The following is a 15,618-nucleotide window of genomic DNA, read 5'->3' on the forward strand; positions in this document are numbered from 1 at the left end:
TCCTCACTCCCAGCAAGAACAGCCAGCTACTCCGAGGTAGCACCTGCGCCATGGAATCCCGGGCAAGATGGCACCAACATGAAGCGAAGTTCTTCCATAGAAGTTGAAGAGTCTTCGGACATGTGCGCTATTCCTAGTATTTTTTTCCCTGAAGGGGAGGCTGGTGCTGGCCATTCCATCGAGTCTGGATCGGGGGGGGTGGTGTGGGAGGGGGGGGAAAGTAAAAGAATAATGGTGGTGGAAGCAGAAGAACTGGGAGCAGGAGCAATGGAAGAGTTTGAAGAGCAAAGTTCAGAAGAAGAACTTCAGTTTAGTGAACAGGAAGAAATGCAAGAAAAACCTGTTGCAGCTCACGGTCAGCATTTACCTAAACTTAAAGATTATTTTGAGCAACAATTTCAGACAATGTCTCAACAGATTTCTTTTGGTTTTACATCTGTTAATAATAAGCTTTCAAATGTTATGGAGGACATTGCAACTGTTAAAGCTGATGTTTCAAAAGATGTAGTTAAAGTACAAGAAAAGATTAAGAAAATGGAAGATAAGATGGAGGATTGTGTCTGTGATATTGATCAGTGTCAACAGAAGTTGAATACTTTTGATGATAGAGAATAGAGAAAAGTGATTTATTGAAGAAAATTTATGAATCAGAGCTGGAGGAATAATGTGAAGATATTGGGTTTGCCAGAAGACTTTGAAGGCTCTGAACCAGTAAAATTCTTTCATAAATGAATACCTGATGTCTTAGGTTCGGATTTGTTTCCGAATGGATTGGAATTGGATAGGGCCCATAGAGCACTCAGAAGGAAACCACTGCTTGGTCAACCACCTCGATCTGTTTTGGTCAGGTGCTTAGGATATCAGGATAGAGAACTGATTTTAAGATTGGCAGTTCAATATGTATGGCAACATGGAGGCCCATTGATGGTTCAGAACAGAGGAGTCACTTTTTTATGCGGATTTCAGTCAAAATATTATTAAAAAGTGTAAAGAATTCAACTTGGTGAAAAGTCCTCTGGCAGAAGGGTTACAAATTTGCTTTTAGATTTCCTGCTGTTTTAAAAGTTTTTTTTAAATGGGGAATATGAATCTCAGTTTTTTGAAGATGATGGTGACACATTGATTTTTGCTCATTCTTTGCCCGATATTAAAAAAAGTTGGTCTTTGTCTTCTCAATTGCAAAAACCGAATGAAGTTGTTAAGAAGAACAGTAATGGTGTTCAGAAGGAGAAAAAGAAGAAAATACAGAAAGATCGATTGGAAGAGATGCAAAAAAAGGAATCTAGTGATTCTGAAGAGATCTTGATTGATGATGAACAAATGAATAGAGACCTGGAAGAAGCTTATCAAACCTGAAGTTATTGTTTATATATTCTTATTATTTCTGTTTGGGAGAGATGCAAAATCTCATTGTAGGTCAACCGACACCATTGCTCACTTAGAGGTTTAGACTGCTCCCCGTGTTGTAGAGGGGAGTAATTCTTTTAGAATTTAAGGGGGGAAGGGGGAGAGGGTTATTTTTTACATATTATTTTGGGTATGTTTTTGCTTTTTTTCTTTTTCCTTTATTCTTTTGAGGAAATTTGGATTAATTTTATAATTTCTATGTGGATGGAGACCTTGCTGCACAGATTTGGATATTTATGAAATTAGATGGCTAATTTAAAATTTGCTACACTTAATGTTAATGGGCTCAATAACACTATTAAATGTAAGAGAGTGTTAACTTGTATTAAGAAATTATAAGTTGATATTGCATTTTTGCAAGAATCTCTTCTAACTGAAATTGAACATCAAAAGTTAAAAAGAGACTGGGTGAGTCAAGTCTTTTATTCTTTTAATTCTAAAACTAGAGGGAAGGAAATTTTAGTTCATAAAAATTTGCCATTTATTTTGGAATCATTATATGCATCAATAGGGAGAGTTTTGTTAGTAAATTGTAAAAGTTATTCTAAATCTTGGACTTTGGCAAATATTTATGCACCAAATGCGGATGATGAGATGTTTTTTCAGGATGTTTTACTTAATTTATCATATTCTCATGATCAAATTATGATAGGAGGTGATTTTAATTGTTGTTTGGATCCTTTAGTGGATAAATCTGGTAAGGTGATGCCTAGATCAAAGATAGCTAAAAAAAATTGTTATTGTTGATGAAGGAACTTAATTTGATTGATATATGGAGGAAATTAAATCTGAAAGAAAGGGATTACTCTTTTTATTCAGCTCAGTATGATACTTATTCTAGAATTTATTTTTTTATTATTATCAGCTCAGTTATTGGATAATGTTGAATTGACTGAATATAAGTCCAGAATTTATTTAGATTCAAAAACTTTTTAAATTGGTAATATAAGTGGAATTTGTTTGGTATATAAATTGGATAAATTTCAATGAGCTTTTCTGATACTGGCATTAGCAGTGGCGAAGAAATGCATAGATCAGATAAAACTTAGTTTAAAGAGATGGCATTCAGAATTAAGATCTTGTATTTCATTGGAAAAGATAACGAATAATTTGAGGGATAAACATTATATTTTTTGGAAGGTTTTGAGCCCATATTTGGATTATTTTAATTGGAAAGTTTGAAGATTTGGATCTGGATGTAGTGGAATCTCCTTATTTCACGTGTATTAATTCTTGTTTTGGTTTTCTCCTATTTTTCTCCTTTTTTTAGGGGTTAATTAAGATGGGAGGAGGGGGCGTATTATTGTAGGGGTTAGGGATGGATAGAAGGGTTTTTTATATGTAAACCATGTAAAATTTAAGGATATATTTTATGATATTATTGGTGTAATCATGGTTGCTTATATTTTAAATAAAATATTAAAAATATTTGATGCATTCAATAAATTTAAATGCATGAAATTGTTCAGACATGCAGCAAGCAGAGAACGGTTCATTCAACCTCATCGTGCTACCACAGTCTGTTAATTTGTTGCAGGATATAAGGATTTTTCACGCTGGCATATTTGCAACTTCCTGCTTGTTACTTGTGATGAAATGCTTCACTGATCTCAAGTCAAATCACCTTTATTTATTGTTCATACCATGCTCATATGGTAAAGAAGACATAGTATTTCTCCAGGTCCATAGGGTATATTTATATAAATATGTTAAAATAGAAGTTAAAACACATTGAAATATTAAAATATTAAGACATATATGCATCTGTTCTGGGAACTCAGGAGCCTGATGACTTGGGGGGAAAATGTTGCCCAATCTGGATTTATGGGCCCTAGTACCTCCTACCAGATGGCAGAAGGGCGAACAGATTACATGAGGGGTGTGTGGAGTCCATCACATTGTTTATTGCCTTTCACCTGCATTGAGTGTTATAAATGCCCTTCATGGTAGGAAAAGAACCCCCAATGATCTTTTTCGCTGACTTCACCATCCTCTGCAGGGTCTTGCGGTCTGAGGAGATACAGCTTCCAAACCAGGTGTTGATGTTGTTGCACAGGATGCTCTCAATGAGAGTGTAGTGAGAATGGAGGGTGGGAGATTAACTTTCCTCAGCTTTTGCAGGAAGTAGAGGCACTACTGGGCTTTCTTGGCTATGGAGCTGGTGTTAACGGGCCAGGTGGAATTCTCCACCAAGTGCACTCCAAGGAATTTGATACTCTTGACAACTTCAACAGTGGAGCCGTCAATGGTCAGTGGAGCATGGTCCCTTGGGCCCTCCTGAAGTCAACAACCATCTCTTTTATTTTTTTAAATGTTCAGATACAGGTTGTTGTCTCTTCCCGAGTCCGTTAGCGACTGCACCTCATCTCTGTATGCTGACTCCTCATTCTTACTGATCAGGCCCACCATGGTCGTGTCATCAGCAAACTTGATGATGTGGTTCGAGCTGCACAGCCGTAGGTCAGCAGAGTGAACAACCCTTGGGGCCCCCGTGCTCAGTGTGATGGTCTTGGAGATGCTGTTACCAATCTGGTTTGCCTGAGGTCTCCCCAACAGGAAGCCGAGAATCCAAATGCAGAGGGAGGCGTTTAGACCCAGCAGGTTCAACTTCCCTAGCAGGTACTGAGGTATGTTTATGTTGAATGCTGAACTCAATAAACAGCGTTCAAACATACATGTCCCTGTTTTCCAGGTGGGTGAGGACTAGATGGAGGGCAGTGGCATCATCCGTAGAGTGGTTGGGTCTGTATGTGAACTGCAGGGGATTTAGTGATTGGGGAAACAGGAGCTTGATGTGCCCCATGATGATCCTCTCGAAGCACTTCATGTCTATGGATGTGAGTGTGGGAGGGCGGTAATTATTGAGGCAGGACACAGCCAACTTCTTTGGCACAGTGACAGTGGTGGCTGCTTTGGAGCACATTGAGACCACAGTATTTAACAGTGAGATGTGAAAACGAGGTTGGTGAGAACATCTGCCAACTGAGCTGCACATCCCCTGAGCACTCTGCCAGGAATGTTATCCACTCCAGCAGCGATTCATGGGTTGATCTTGCTTAACTCTCTCTTCACATCAGCCGTTGCAAGACACAGCCCCTGGTCATTTGGAAGAGAGGCAAACTTTTTCGCCTCAAAGCATGTGAGGAAGTTGTTCAGTGCATTTGGGAGGGAGGCAGATGGTGTAGTCCTTTGGTTGGTGATGTCTTGGATGCCCTTCCACATGCATGACCAGGTGTGATCACTTGCTAACTCAGTGGGAAGGTTTCCCACTGAAAGGTGTGCTTTGCTTGCTACGCTCTCCCTGTTTGTGGTGTGCAAATCTTTCAATGCATGTCTCTGCACTCTCGAAACGTGAACTTACTTTGCCAAAGTGCAGATAATGCTGCTGCTGAACTTAGCTGGTCACAAGGTCAGAGTGTGGGGAGTTAGGGTGGGGGGAATGGGCACTGCTGTTGATTGTGCAGCGGGGAGAAGAGTGACGAATAAATAGAGTCGATGGTTGGTTAGATTTAAACTCCTCTGCTCTTGCAGGTAGATCGCTTCCTCTACAACATGTTGCTCAATACAGAGCAGCTTCAAGACATCATGGATCGATTTGATAATGAGATGAGAAAGGGACTATCCATTCAGAGCACTTCGACTGTTAAAATGCTGCCTACCTATGTACGATCAACTCCTGATGGGACAGGTATTGCTGAATGAAACCTGCCCAAATCACATAGGTTTGGAAAAGCAAATTGCATCTGGATGTGGCAGAATCCTTCAAGGTCTGATATGGACCAGAAAAGTTGGCCTTTTCAGCATCACCTCTGGTCTATGCAGAGTTAGGGTAGGCCTGAAGGAGATCACTGCCAATTAGTGAGAGATGCATGTGGCAGAGATTCATGCACGGCTCCAATTAGCTCTCTGCTTTCAGTATTAGTGAAATAGTGAAAATAGTTTACACATAAACTTCTCAATAGTTTCTAATCAGTGAACCGATTTGGAATTAATGTCACACAATCCTTACAACCAATGATTGCCATTGTTGTATCATGTACCTCAGTGTCGGTAGATTACAGATAGTTTCAAGGATAGGAATACCTTGCACAGTTATAAGTGTTTGCATTCTTCTCTAGAATCCAGATATGAATCCCAGCCAGTTTAAATTCTAATGGCCATTGCTGCTTCTGATGCATCCTGCACCCTTTTAACCTTGGACTGCAACTTCCTATCCATCTGGCCTGCATTACTCTCCTTTCCACGCAGTACATTTTAAAAATGCAAAACCAATATCCAAGAACTTAGAACTAAAAGCAGAAAATGCTGGAAATTCTCAGATATTCCTTCAGCTGCTGAGGAGAGTGAAGCAGCATTAATATTTCAGGAGTCTGACTTGCCATTAGAATGAAAGTGTCATGTGTACCGAGTTACAGTAAAGTTCTTCGTGTTATCCAGGCAAATCAACTCAAACAGCAGACAGGGCAATAAGAACAAACAAAAAAATATATAAACAAAAGTATAAAACAACAGTGTAGGGAGTAATGTTGCAGTAAGTCGAATAGTGCAGGGTATAGAGTTAAACACAGTTAACAATGGGGCAAGGAGACATCGTCTTTGCTAGAGAAAGATCAGTTGAAGACTGACAGCTGCACGAAGGATATTCAATGAATGTGGAGTTTTGTGTATTTTCAAGCTTGAGTATCTTCTGCCCTATGGAAGGGGATAATGAATTAATTGAAAGCCTGTCTGTAGGGTCAAAGACCCTCATATTTTCTCATTCATCTCAGAGCATCACATAAACCGCCCTTCCCTCCTCAATTGACTCCATCCATAACTTCCGTTGCTTTGGAGAAACAGCCTACATATTAAAAGACTCATTCCAGCCTGGCCACCTTCCCCCTCCTGTCAGGAAGAAGATGCACGAGGATTAGATCATGCACCATGGGATTCAAGGGCAGTGTCTTTCCTGCTGTTATCAGACTCCTGAATGATCCTCAAAATGGTAACATTATGTTGGCTTTACTCCAGAGCACCAACTGACCTCCCTCTGTAACTCTGTACTTTTGGACTGGGTCTTACTTGTTGTGCCATGTACGAGATATCCCCTGGACTGCTCGCAAAACCACCTCCATTACCTTGTATGTGACTATTAATTTTTTTTTAAATATTTTATTTTTGAGTTTTAAAGACTCATAGATTCAGACGATACACTTTCTTTCAAAACATACAGAGTCTGTTTCCCTCCCCATCACCTCCCCTCCCCCCCCCCCCCCCCCCCCCCCCGTGCCCCAACACAATAGAAAATTAAACAAATACACAAAGCACAAACACCGGTAAGGTCAGTGACCATTGTGAAAAACTGAAAAAAAACCCAGGTACTTAAGTAAAAATGGTTAAGGGACAAAAAAAAACAAGAGCCCGTCGTCTGCGCCACATCCCACTTATTTGATTGCAATCGTTTTCCTGCTGGGACAGGTCATTTAATTTCCTTTATACTGAAAGGGTGAAATTATATCTGTGTTCCCATGTGTTTCAGACAGGGTTGCCACCACACCTTAACAAATGTGCCACATTTCCTCCTTAGAATGAACGTAATTTTCTCCAGGGGATACAAGTCTGAATCTCTGTTTTCCATCGTGTGATGTTTAGTTGGGAGTCGGACTTCCACGTGACCTTTTACACTTCCTGGCTACCAACAAGGCGAACTTCACAAACAGAATTTGGTACTTGAACAATTTAAATACACGTCATAATGCTCCCCAGAAGGTACAATTCTGGATCCTGTGGAAAATCCACCTTTGTAATTTTTTTCAGAGTGTCCCCCAGGTCCTCCCAGGATCTTACCTTTGAACACAGCCAGGTTGAATGGTTAAAGGTTCCAATCTCCACACCATACCTAAAGCATGTTTCTAAGATTTCTGGTTTAGATTTATGTAATTTTTGTGGTATGAGATACAGTTGATGCAGGAAATTGTATTGCACCAACCTGTTCCTGGCATTAATAACAGCTGTCATGCTGTCCAGGCAAAGGTCTGACCAGCACTGTTCATGTGCCCAAATCCAACTCCCACCTTTCCCGCGACATGTATAAGCCCAGCTTTGGGCCCTCACTTTGGAATAGGAGATACATTAGAGAGATAAATGTACACACATTCCCCCTTCAAATTCGAATCTCCATGTCATTATACAGTGGCAAGGTCATAAATGGTCCCAAATTGCCCCTTAAAAAGGATTTGAGTTGCAGATAGCAGAAGAATGTTCTATTAGACAAATAATATTCTCAACTGCTTGAATGGCATGAGCTGCCCTCACTTGTAACAATCCTCAATACACCTGACCCCTTTCTGGCACCAGGTGGCCAGAATCTTATTGTCCAGAGTCATGGGTATTGTTATTCTGGGTCAAGGGTATTTTGGGAGATATCCCCACCTTCAATCCAATACATTGATTTGTGGGGTCATCTGTTTTCTTTGAAATTAAGGTAGGGTCCCATTTATATATAATCTCTCCTGCTATCTTTTCATCTACTGCATGTAGTCCGATTTGTGCCCATGACTGGGGCGGGGAGGGGGGCTCCCTCAAAGAGTGAGGTGATCAATTATGCCTGGGCTGCTGAATAATTTGTTTTAAATCTGGAATTTTAAACCCCTCCAGATTGTCATCCCAAGTCAATTTTTTCATGGATATTCTAGCCACTTTACCATTCCACAGGAACTTTCTGACACATCTGATGAGCATCTTACCCTGGGCAATGGAATGGGCAAGGTCTAAAATAGATATTGTAACCTTAGCATCACCTTCATTTTAAAAAGTTATGGGCAGGGTTTTCTATCTATCCAATCCTCCTCAGATTTCCTGAGCAAAGGGAGATCATTGAGTTTATATAAATTACTCATATCCTTATCTACTTTTATCCCCAAATATTTAATGCCCTCTTGCGGCCATTTAAACTTGCTTCCTTGTTGGTACTGTCTGTAATCCCCCATTGTCAAGGGCACAATTTCACTTTTATCCAAATTTATCTTGTACCCAGAGAACTTGCCATAATCTCACAGTGTGGTCTTCAGCCTGGCCAACGATCCCCCGGGTCAATCAAATATACTAGCACTTCATCTTCAAATTGATTTTGTGCTCCTCCTGACAATAAACTTGAGCCATAAAAGATTATAGGACAGAAGCAAACCCTTCTAAGCTGTGCCGAACTATTTTTCTGCCTAGCCCCACTGACCTTTTTTTTCTTTGGCTTGGCTTCACAGACGAAGATTTATGGAGGGGTAATGTCCACGTCAGCTGCAGGCTTGTTTGTGGCTGACAACTCCGATGTGGGACAGGCAGACATGGTTGCAGCGGTTGCAAGGGAAAATTGGTTGGTTGGGGTTGGGTGTTGGGTTTTTCCTCCTTTGTCTTTTGTCAGTGAGGTGGGCTCTGCGGTCTTCTTCAAAGGAGGTTGCTGCCCGCCGAACTGTGAGGTGCCAAGATGCAAGGTTTGAGGCAATATCAGCCTACTGGCAGTAGTCAATGTGGCAGGCACCAAGAGATTTCTTTAGGCAGACCCAGTCCATACCCCTCCATTCCATGTACCTGTCCAAATTGCGCCTGCATTCACCACTTCAGCTGGCAGCTTGTTCCACACCACTCTCTGTGTGAAGAAGTTTCTCTAAGTATTCCCCTTTCACCTTTAACCCATGTCCTCTGGTTTGTATCTCATCTACCCTCAGTGGAAAGAGCCTACTTACATTTACTCTGTCTACACCCCTCATAATTTTAAATACCTCTATCAAATCTTCCTCATTCTTCTACATTCCAGTATAGAGTCCTCACCTGTTTAACCATTCCCTGAAATTCAGTTCCTGAAATCTGGGCAACATCCTAGTACATCTTCTCTACACTCTTTCTATCTTATTGATATCTTTCTTGTAGTTAGGTGACCAAAACTGCACACAAAACTCCAAATTTGGCTTCACCAATGTCTTATACAACTTTACTATAACATCCCAACTCTTATACCTGATACTTTGATTTATGAAGACCAATATTCCAAAAGCTCTCTTTCCAACCCTATCCACCTGTGACACAATTTCAGGGAATTATGTATCTATATTCCCAGATCCCTCTGTTCTACTGTACACCTCAGTGCCTTACCATGTATGTCCTTTCTTAATTTGTCCTTCTAAAATGCAACACCTCACATTGTCAGCATTAAATTCCATCTGCTACTTTTCAGCCCATTTTTCCAGCTGGTCCAGATCCCTCTGCAAGCTTTGAAAACCTTCCTTGCTGTCCTCAATTCCTCAACCTTTGTGTCATCAGCAAACTTGCTGATCTACTTTCCCACATTATCATCCAGATCATTGATAGAGATGACAAACAACAGAAGACCAGCACCGATCCCTGAGAAACATCCTCCACTACTCTCTCTGGTGCTCCCATCCAGTCATTGCCGAATTCAGTTCACTACTTCACCATGAATACCGAACTTTTGAATCATCTTGACCAACCTTCCCATCTGGGACCTTGTCAGAGATCTTATTAAAGTCCACGTAGACAACCGTCACACCTTTTCCTTCATCAACTTTCCTGATAACCTCCTCGAAAAAATCTATCATATTGGTTAAACTTGAAACTGACCTGGTAAGTATTGTGGCATTTCCTGCTTTTATTTCAGATTTCCAGCATCTTTGATTTTCTACATCCACAATTCACCTTCCATTATTTCTCACCAAAACTTGTAAGCTCGACCAAATCTGTAAGTGTATGATGTTATCTTCCTTTGCTTGGCCAAAACTGTTAGTGGATTACATGGTACAATATCCTGTGGTGGAAGGTCTTTCTATCAGCATTGTCAATGAGGTCAGTTCTGTGAGCAGCTCATTCACCATGCTCCACCCCTGCCTGTTCAAGGCAGGAGATTAAAAAGGCCAAGATCTGGTTGCAGGTACACTTAGCTGTTGGGTATTCTTGCAGCTTGAAATGCAGGTGACCTGTTTTCCTGTACCACTGCACTCTATTCTAGGAAATGGTTTGGAATGGCTTATCCTGGTATATGTTGTACTCCCTACTGAATGTCTGTAAAGTTTTCATTCTGTTTCAGAAAAGGGAGATTTTTTGGCGTTGGATGTAGGAGGCTCCAGATTTGAGGTACTAAGGGTAAAGGTGTCAGAAAATGGGCGTCAAGTAATACACACAGAGCGACAGATGTATCCCATGACTGATGAGATGAAGCAAGGCAATGCATCAGAGGTAACCCTATACATTTACAGCTTGGCCCTGAACCTTGAACAGCCCAACAACTGGGCACTGCTGACCTTCACTGCCTGCATCCTCTTTCTGCCCTGCAGTTTTTCAACTATATTGCTGAATGCTTGGGAGACTTCATGGAGAAACAGAAAATAAAAGACAAAAAGTTTCCTCTTGGCTTCACTTTTTCTTTTCCCTGCAGACAGATCAGACTGGATGAGGTAAGTGTGAGCTGCAATGAGAAGTTCTGCTTCAAATTGAATTTGTGTTAATTGCTTTAGCTGTTGCTAGGAAATGTATAGCAAGATCATGGAAGTCAGAAATAGATTCAGGCATGGGAAATGGCTCGCAGAACTTCACAGTTGTAAGCTGTTAGAAAAATCTTACTTATAACCTGTATTTATAAAATTTGGGTTTGCACGTTTGATTGACTCTCTGAAGACCTCACTTCTTGGTGACATCCAATAGACTTTATTGTGTAAATGTTTTATTTTCTTGGCATCCTCTGGTTTTTCTTTTTTTCTTTCCTTTTCCTTTAAGGGTGGGTTGGGGGGGGGGGGAAATGTGATGATATCTACCACATGTAATATTTCTTTTGAAATAATTTAGAATTGAATGTCATGTAATTATTATTGCGATTTAAACATTTATATATAAAGTATTAAAAAAAAGAAAAGTTTTGCTTCTTGAGAACTCCGTGGGTAACTGTTAGTGGTGTGAACCAAGCCGACTGTGCAATTTTATTTCTGCTGGTTGTCCAGTTCATCACCAGGCCCCTGCACTGAAAACACTGAAAGATAACTTGAGTTTCTGATCTTGATCAATAGCAAATCAATCAAGTCTCATAATTAGATGGAGTTAAATGCAAGCAGGCTTTTCCATTGAGTTTTGGAGAGGGAGAACTCAAGGACATAGATGAAGGGTGAAATATGAAACGTTTAAATGGAACATGAGGGGTAGATTATTCGCACAGAGAGTGGTGACAATGTGGAACTGAAGTAGTGGATGTTGGCTCAGTATTGTCATTCCAGAAAAATTTGGATAGCCATATGGATTGGAGGGGTAAGGAGGGTTATAGTCTGGATGCAGGTCAATGGGACTAGGCAGAATAATAGTTCAGCACTGACTAGATGACTGAAGGGCCTGTTTCTGAGCTGTAGTGTTCTCTGGCTTGTAAGGTAAAAACATCATGAGATGGGACCAGAGAAGGAGTCACCCAGTACTAAGGAGTAACAGAATGCAGATGTGACCTTGTACACTCAAGATAAGCTTTGCACTAACAAGAATGATGTGCAGCAGACTAAGAGAAGGATAGCAACAGTTTATTCATTGGACAATGTAATGGTATGATAATTTACTAAGTACGTATCCTGAGGTATAAAAAAAACACCACTTGCTGATAACGGCAGAATGCGCCTTCTCCAACTAACACTGTTAGTTGCAAGTGTTACAATCCGGTAATAAAGAACAAAGAACCTTGATTTCGACTCAGTCTGGTCACATTCTCCATCAGACTCCAGATCGATCTCTGCAACTTTTGACGCCTCCTGTGATGTGAGATAGTCCCGCTCCGCAGTCTGCATAGCTTGATATTTCGGAGGCAGCTCATCGTGGTTGGCAAAGGCTCTCTCAATGGTCCTCGTGACCAGCGTTCGAATGCATGGAATACAACAACAGCCACAAGTGATAAAAATGGATACAGAAATGAACAATCCTAGGAAAAGTTGTCCCAACATTGTGCCCCATTTCCCAAACACTCCATGTAACCAGGACAAAACAGGGTTAGAGACTCCAGATTGGGCTTTTAATTCCTTCGCCAATGCCTTAAGTTTTGTCAGCCCCTTAGTGAGTGACCGATCTGCCCTGAGTTATTAGAGATAGAAGTGCAGCATAGATCGAACTGGAAGGTGCTATCCTTGTCTTTATCTATCTTCAGAATAACTTTGGCCCCGCATGGATCCGAACTACTCTGTTGGCTTGTTTGGCAACCCATCAACAGGAATGCCCATAGGGCCCTCGGCATTGTTTACATTTGTGGACTCAGATCAGAAAGATATTTGTCTGAGTCCCCGTGATCAATATTTTCTCCTTTTATGGGTCGGTCTCTTTCTACTTTCTCATTCACTACCCGATCCCATGCTTCAATATTCAGTCTGATAAATTTCCCTCCCTCCGAGGTGGAATATCCCAGGATTTCTGTCTGCCTGTATTCACACCCCATCGCTTCCTTCACCATCGGATCCAACTGTCGGGCGTGGTGATCTTTGGCAATTCCCAAGGTTACATGTGGCACACTTTCTACTCCTAAGCAGAACCACTCCATTTGTTCTTCTGTCATGACAACCATAGCAGCTATTCCCTCCTTACCCACAAAGATAAATGGAAAATGTATCATTTCTGTCTTCCCTTCTTTTAGTTGGAGGGTTACCAAGGCGTCCAAACTATAGGGTGTAGGGAATGTTTCTCTAAGTGCTTCCCAAAATCTATTTCGAAGTGGGTCAAATTCTATTTCATCCCCCAATTTACTGCTTCTAAGGATTCTCTCTATTTGCTTCAGGGCCCCTTCTGCATTCATTTTTATCATGATAGTTCTGACATCTGCGAGTGCTAATTGTTCTTGACAGGTTTCTCGCTCAAAACAAGAGATCCATGGACCAGCCCCATTACTCAATGGAGGAAGTTTTTTCATTAGACTCTCTAAGTCCATTCTTGACCAGGGTACATATTTTTGATTTCCCCGCCCCGTGATCAGCAATGGGCATTGATATCTCAATTTTGGGCATTTCTGTTCCTTTTTTACTCTTGGAATACATCTATTTATTCCACCCTGTTCAGACACCTCTTCGTCACTACTGTCACTGTCCCCGTCAGGTTCTGATGTCTCAGAGTCAAAGGTATATCGTTCACGCTCGACTCTAATATAATTTTTTCGGTTAGAGTCTAGTGGTTTCACGTCTTTCTCTTTCGTCCTAACTATGTCCAGGCGGGCATGTCTACTCTTCTCCCTCCCGAGTTCTTTTATGCTACTTTTCTCCCATGGTGGGTCATATCTCGTTTCCTCATCTGTACTACACTTTTCGTCCTTTATTCCTATTACTGTTCCTCCAGCTTTGAGTTCTGCTGACAATGTTGTAGTTATCTTTTCCATTTCTTTCAATACACCTACCATTAATTCTTTTTGTTCCTTACTGATCTGCCCCAGCACATTCACATCTTTGTTTAAGTTTTTAACGTTATCCTGAACCTTTTTCATGTTCCTTTTCTGCGTCTCTAAGTCTTTTTCTATTTTCTTGGATCCCGCAGGGGTCTCGACCTATTACTCCCCCTTCTATTTTTAGTAAAGGGGCCTGTACCTTGTCTGACGTGTCCCTATTCCCGATGTTCCTGTCATGTCCTAGTGTTTCAATATCTGGATATAAGGGACGTGACTCCTGGATCCCGTCTGGGGTGTCAGGGGTACCTTGTGACTCCACATATGCATAGGGCGGGGGTCTACAAGCTATTTCTACAGGGGCCATAATAGGTGAGTTATCAGGGAGACCAAATTCTTCAAATATAGCTAGGACATCGCGGTACTGCATCTCCTTGTCTCTCATCTTTTTTTTGTGCAGACTCTCGATTAAAGATTTTCCTTTCTATGTCCCGTTTATATAATTGTATAAGACTCACTTATAAATGATTTATTGTCAGAGTACATACATGACATCACATACATCCAGAGACTATGAGAGAGAGAGAGAGAGAGAGAGAGAGAGAGAGAGAGAGAGAAGGAGAGAGAGAGAGAGAGAGAGAGAGAGAGAGAGAGAGAGAGAGAGAAAGAGATAGAGAGGCAGATACACAGAGCACGAGAGATAGAGAGAGAAAATGCCTTGCACTGGCCCCACTGGGAGAAAAGTCTTCAGATTAACACTTTCGTTTCATGGTTACACCTTTAAAAGGTTCTCATCCTGTGATCACTGGTCTGGATCAGATTGGGTCTCCCACCACTGGGAACCATCACTCCTTCCTTCCCTCCCACCTCGAGTGAGCTACACGTCAGCCCACAATGTCTGCCCTGATCCCACAATGGTGGGGGTGCGGGAAAGAGGGAGGGAGAGAGGATAGAACAGGATCCCATTTGATGCGGAGCTGGAATTGTGGGCACAAAATTAAAACCAAATTGTATTTCTCTGCCCTGCCCCACCTGGGGATTTCAGGGCAGCACCGCCACAGATTGGGATTAGGAGGGGGAGTGGGTGAGAGAGGAGGGGGGGAGAAGAGAGAAAGGGGGAGAGAAGAGAGAGGGGGGAGGGTGAAAGGAGGGAGGGAGAGAGCAAACCCGGACACTTCGTGGCTGGAAACTGGAAACAGGCACTTTTCCTTTCCCTTCTGTGTTTTGTTTCTTTAGAAAACACTTTAGAATTTTGTTTCCCTCACCTGTCAGGAACATCTCAGCACTCCCGGGTAACCACCCCATCTTCCTCCAGCGATCTACACATTTTCGGAGAATTTTTTGTTTCTCCAATGCCACATTACTGGTATTTTGCTTCCCTAACTCCTGATTAATTTCCCTAATAACTTAGCAGACAATTGTGCAGCCATTGCTGCAGGGTCGCTTCCTAATGCCTCTTTTAATTTAGGTTCTTGTCCATTTAGGGGATCTATGTTAACGAAAATCGCTTTTAAAAATGTCTCTTTGCAGGCCGGATGAAAAAAATTTTTTAGTGAAACAGTCTCTAAGTCTGGTCCTCCGGTGGACCTCAGACTGTCCTGTATACTCTGATTGCTCGTCTTCCACTCTCTGTTTTCCCAAAGAGGTCTGAAAGTTAAATTACAACTAGGAAACCAAATTTTTTGGGCTATATTTTTGTCCAGTTTCCCTGTACCAATCTATGAATTTATGTAACTTTATCTCCTTGGTGATGCTGGGAATACCCTCATTTAACTTATCAAAAATACTTCGAATAAACCGGGTGTCTCTTAAGATTCTGTCAACTTTTTCATTGATATCTC

General features: G+C 41.4%; 1 protein-coding gene across 6 annotated transcripts in view; it reads left to right on the plus strand.

Moving 5' to 3' along the window:
- Positions 1–15,618, plus strand: part of LOC138744533 (hexokinase-1-like) — a 154,777-nt gene that overhangs the window by 36,445 nt on the left and 102,714 nt on the right. For 5 of the 6 annotated variants that reach the window (XM_069900860.1, XM_069900859.1, XM_069900863.1 and 2 more), the window contains exons 3-5: positions 4,939–5,095; positions 10,481–10,629; positions 10,728–10,847. In XM_069900860.1, the coding sequence (XP_069756961.1) occupies positions 4,939–5,095; positions 10,481–10,629; positions 10,728–10,847 (426 nt within the window). Of the gene's footprint in view, positions 1–4,938; positions 5,096–7,015; positions 7,113–10,480; positions 10,630–10,727; positions 10,848–15,618 lie in introns of those variants that run through there. The other variant, XM_069900864.1, reaches the window with a different exon arrangement.

The sequence above is a fragment of the Narcine bancroftii genome, chromosome 10, assembly GCF_036971445.1.
Source record: "Narcine bancroftii isolate sNarBan1 chromosome 10, sNarBan1.hap1, whole genome shotgun sequence".
In the NCBI taxonomy this organism is placed as follows: domain Eukaryota; kingdom Metazoa; phylum Chordata; class Chondrichthyes; order Torpediniformes; family Narcinidae; genus Narcine; species Narcine bancroftii.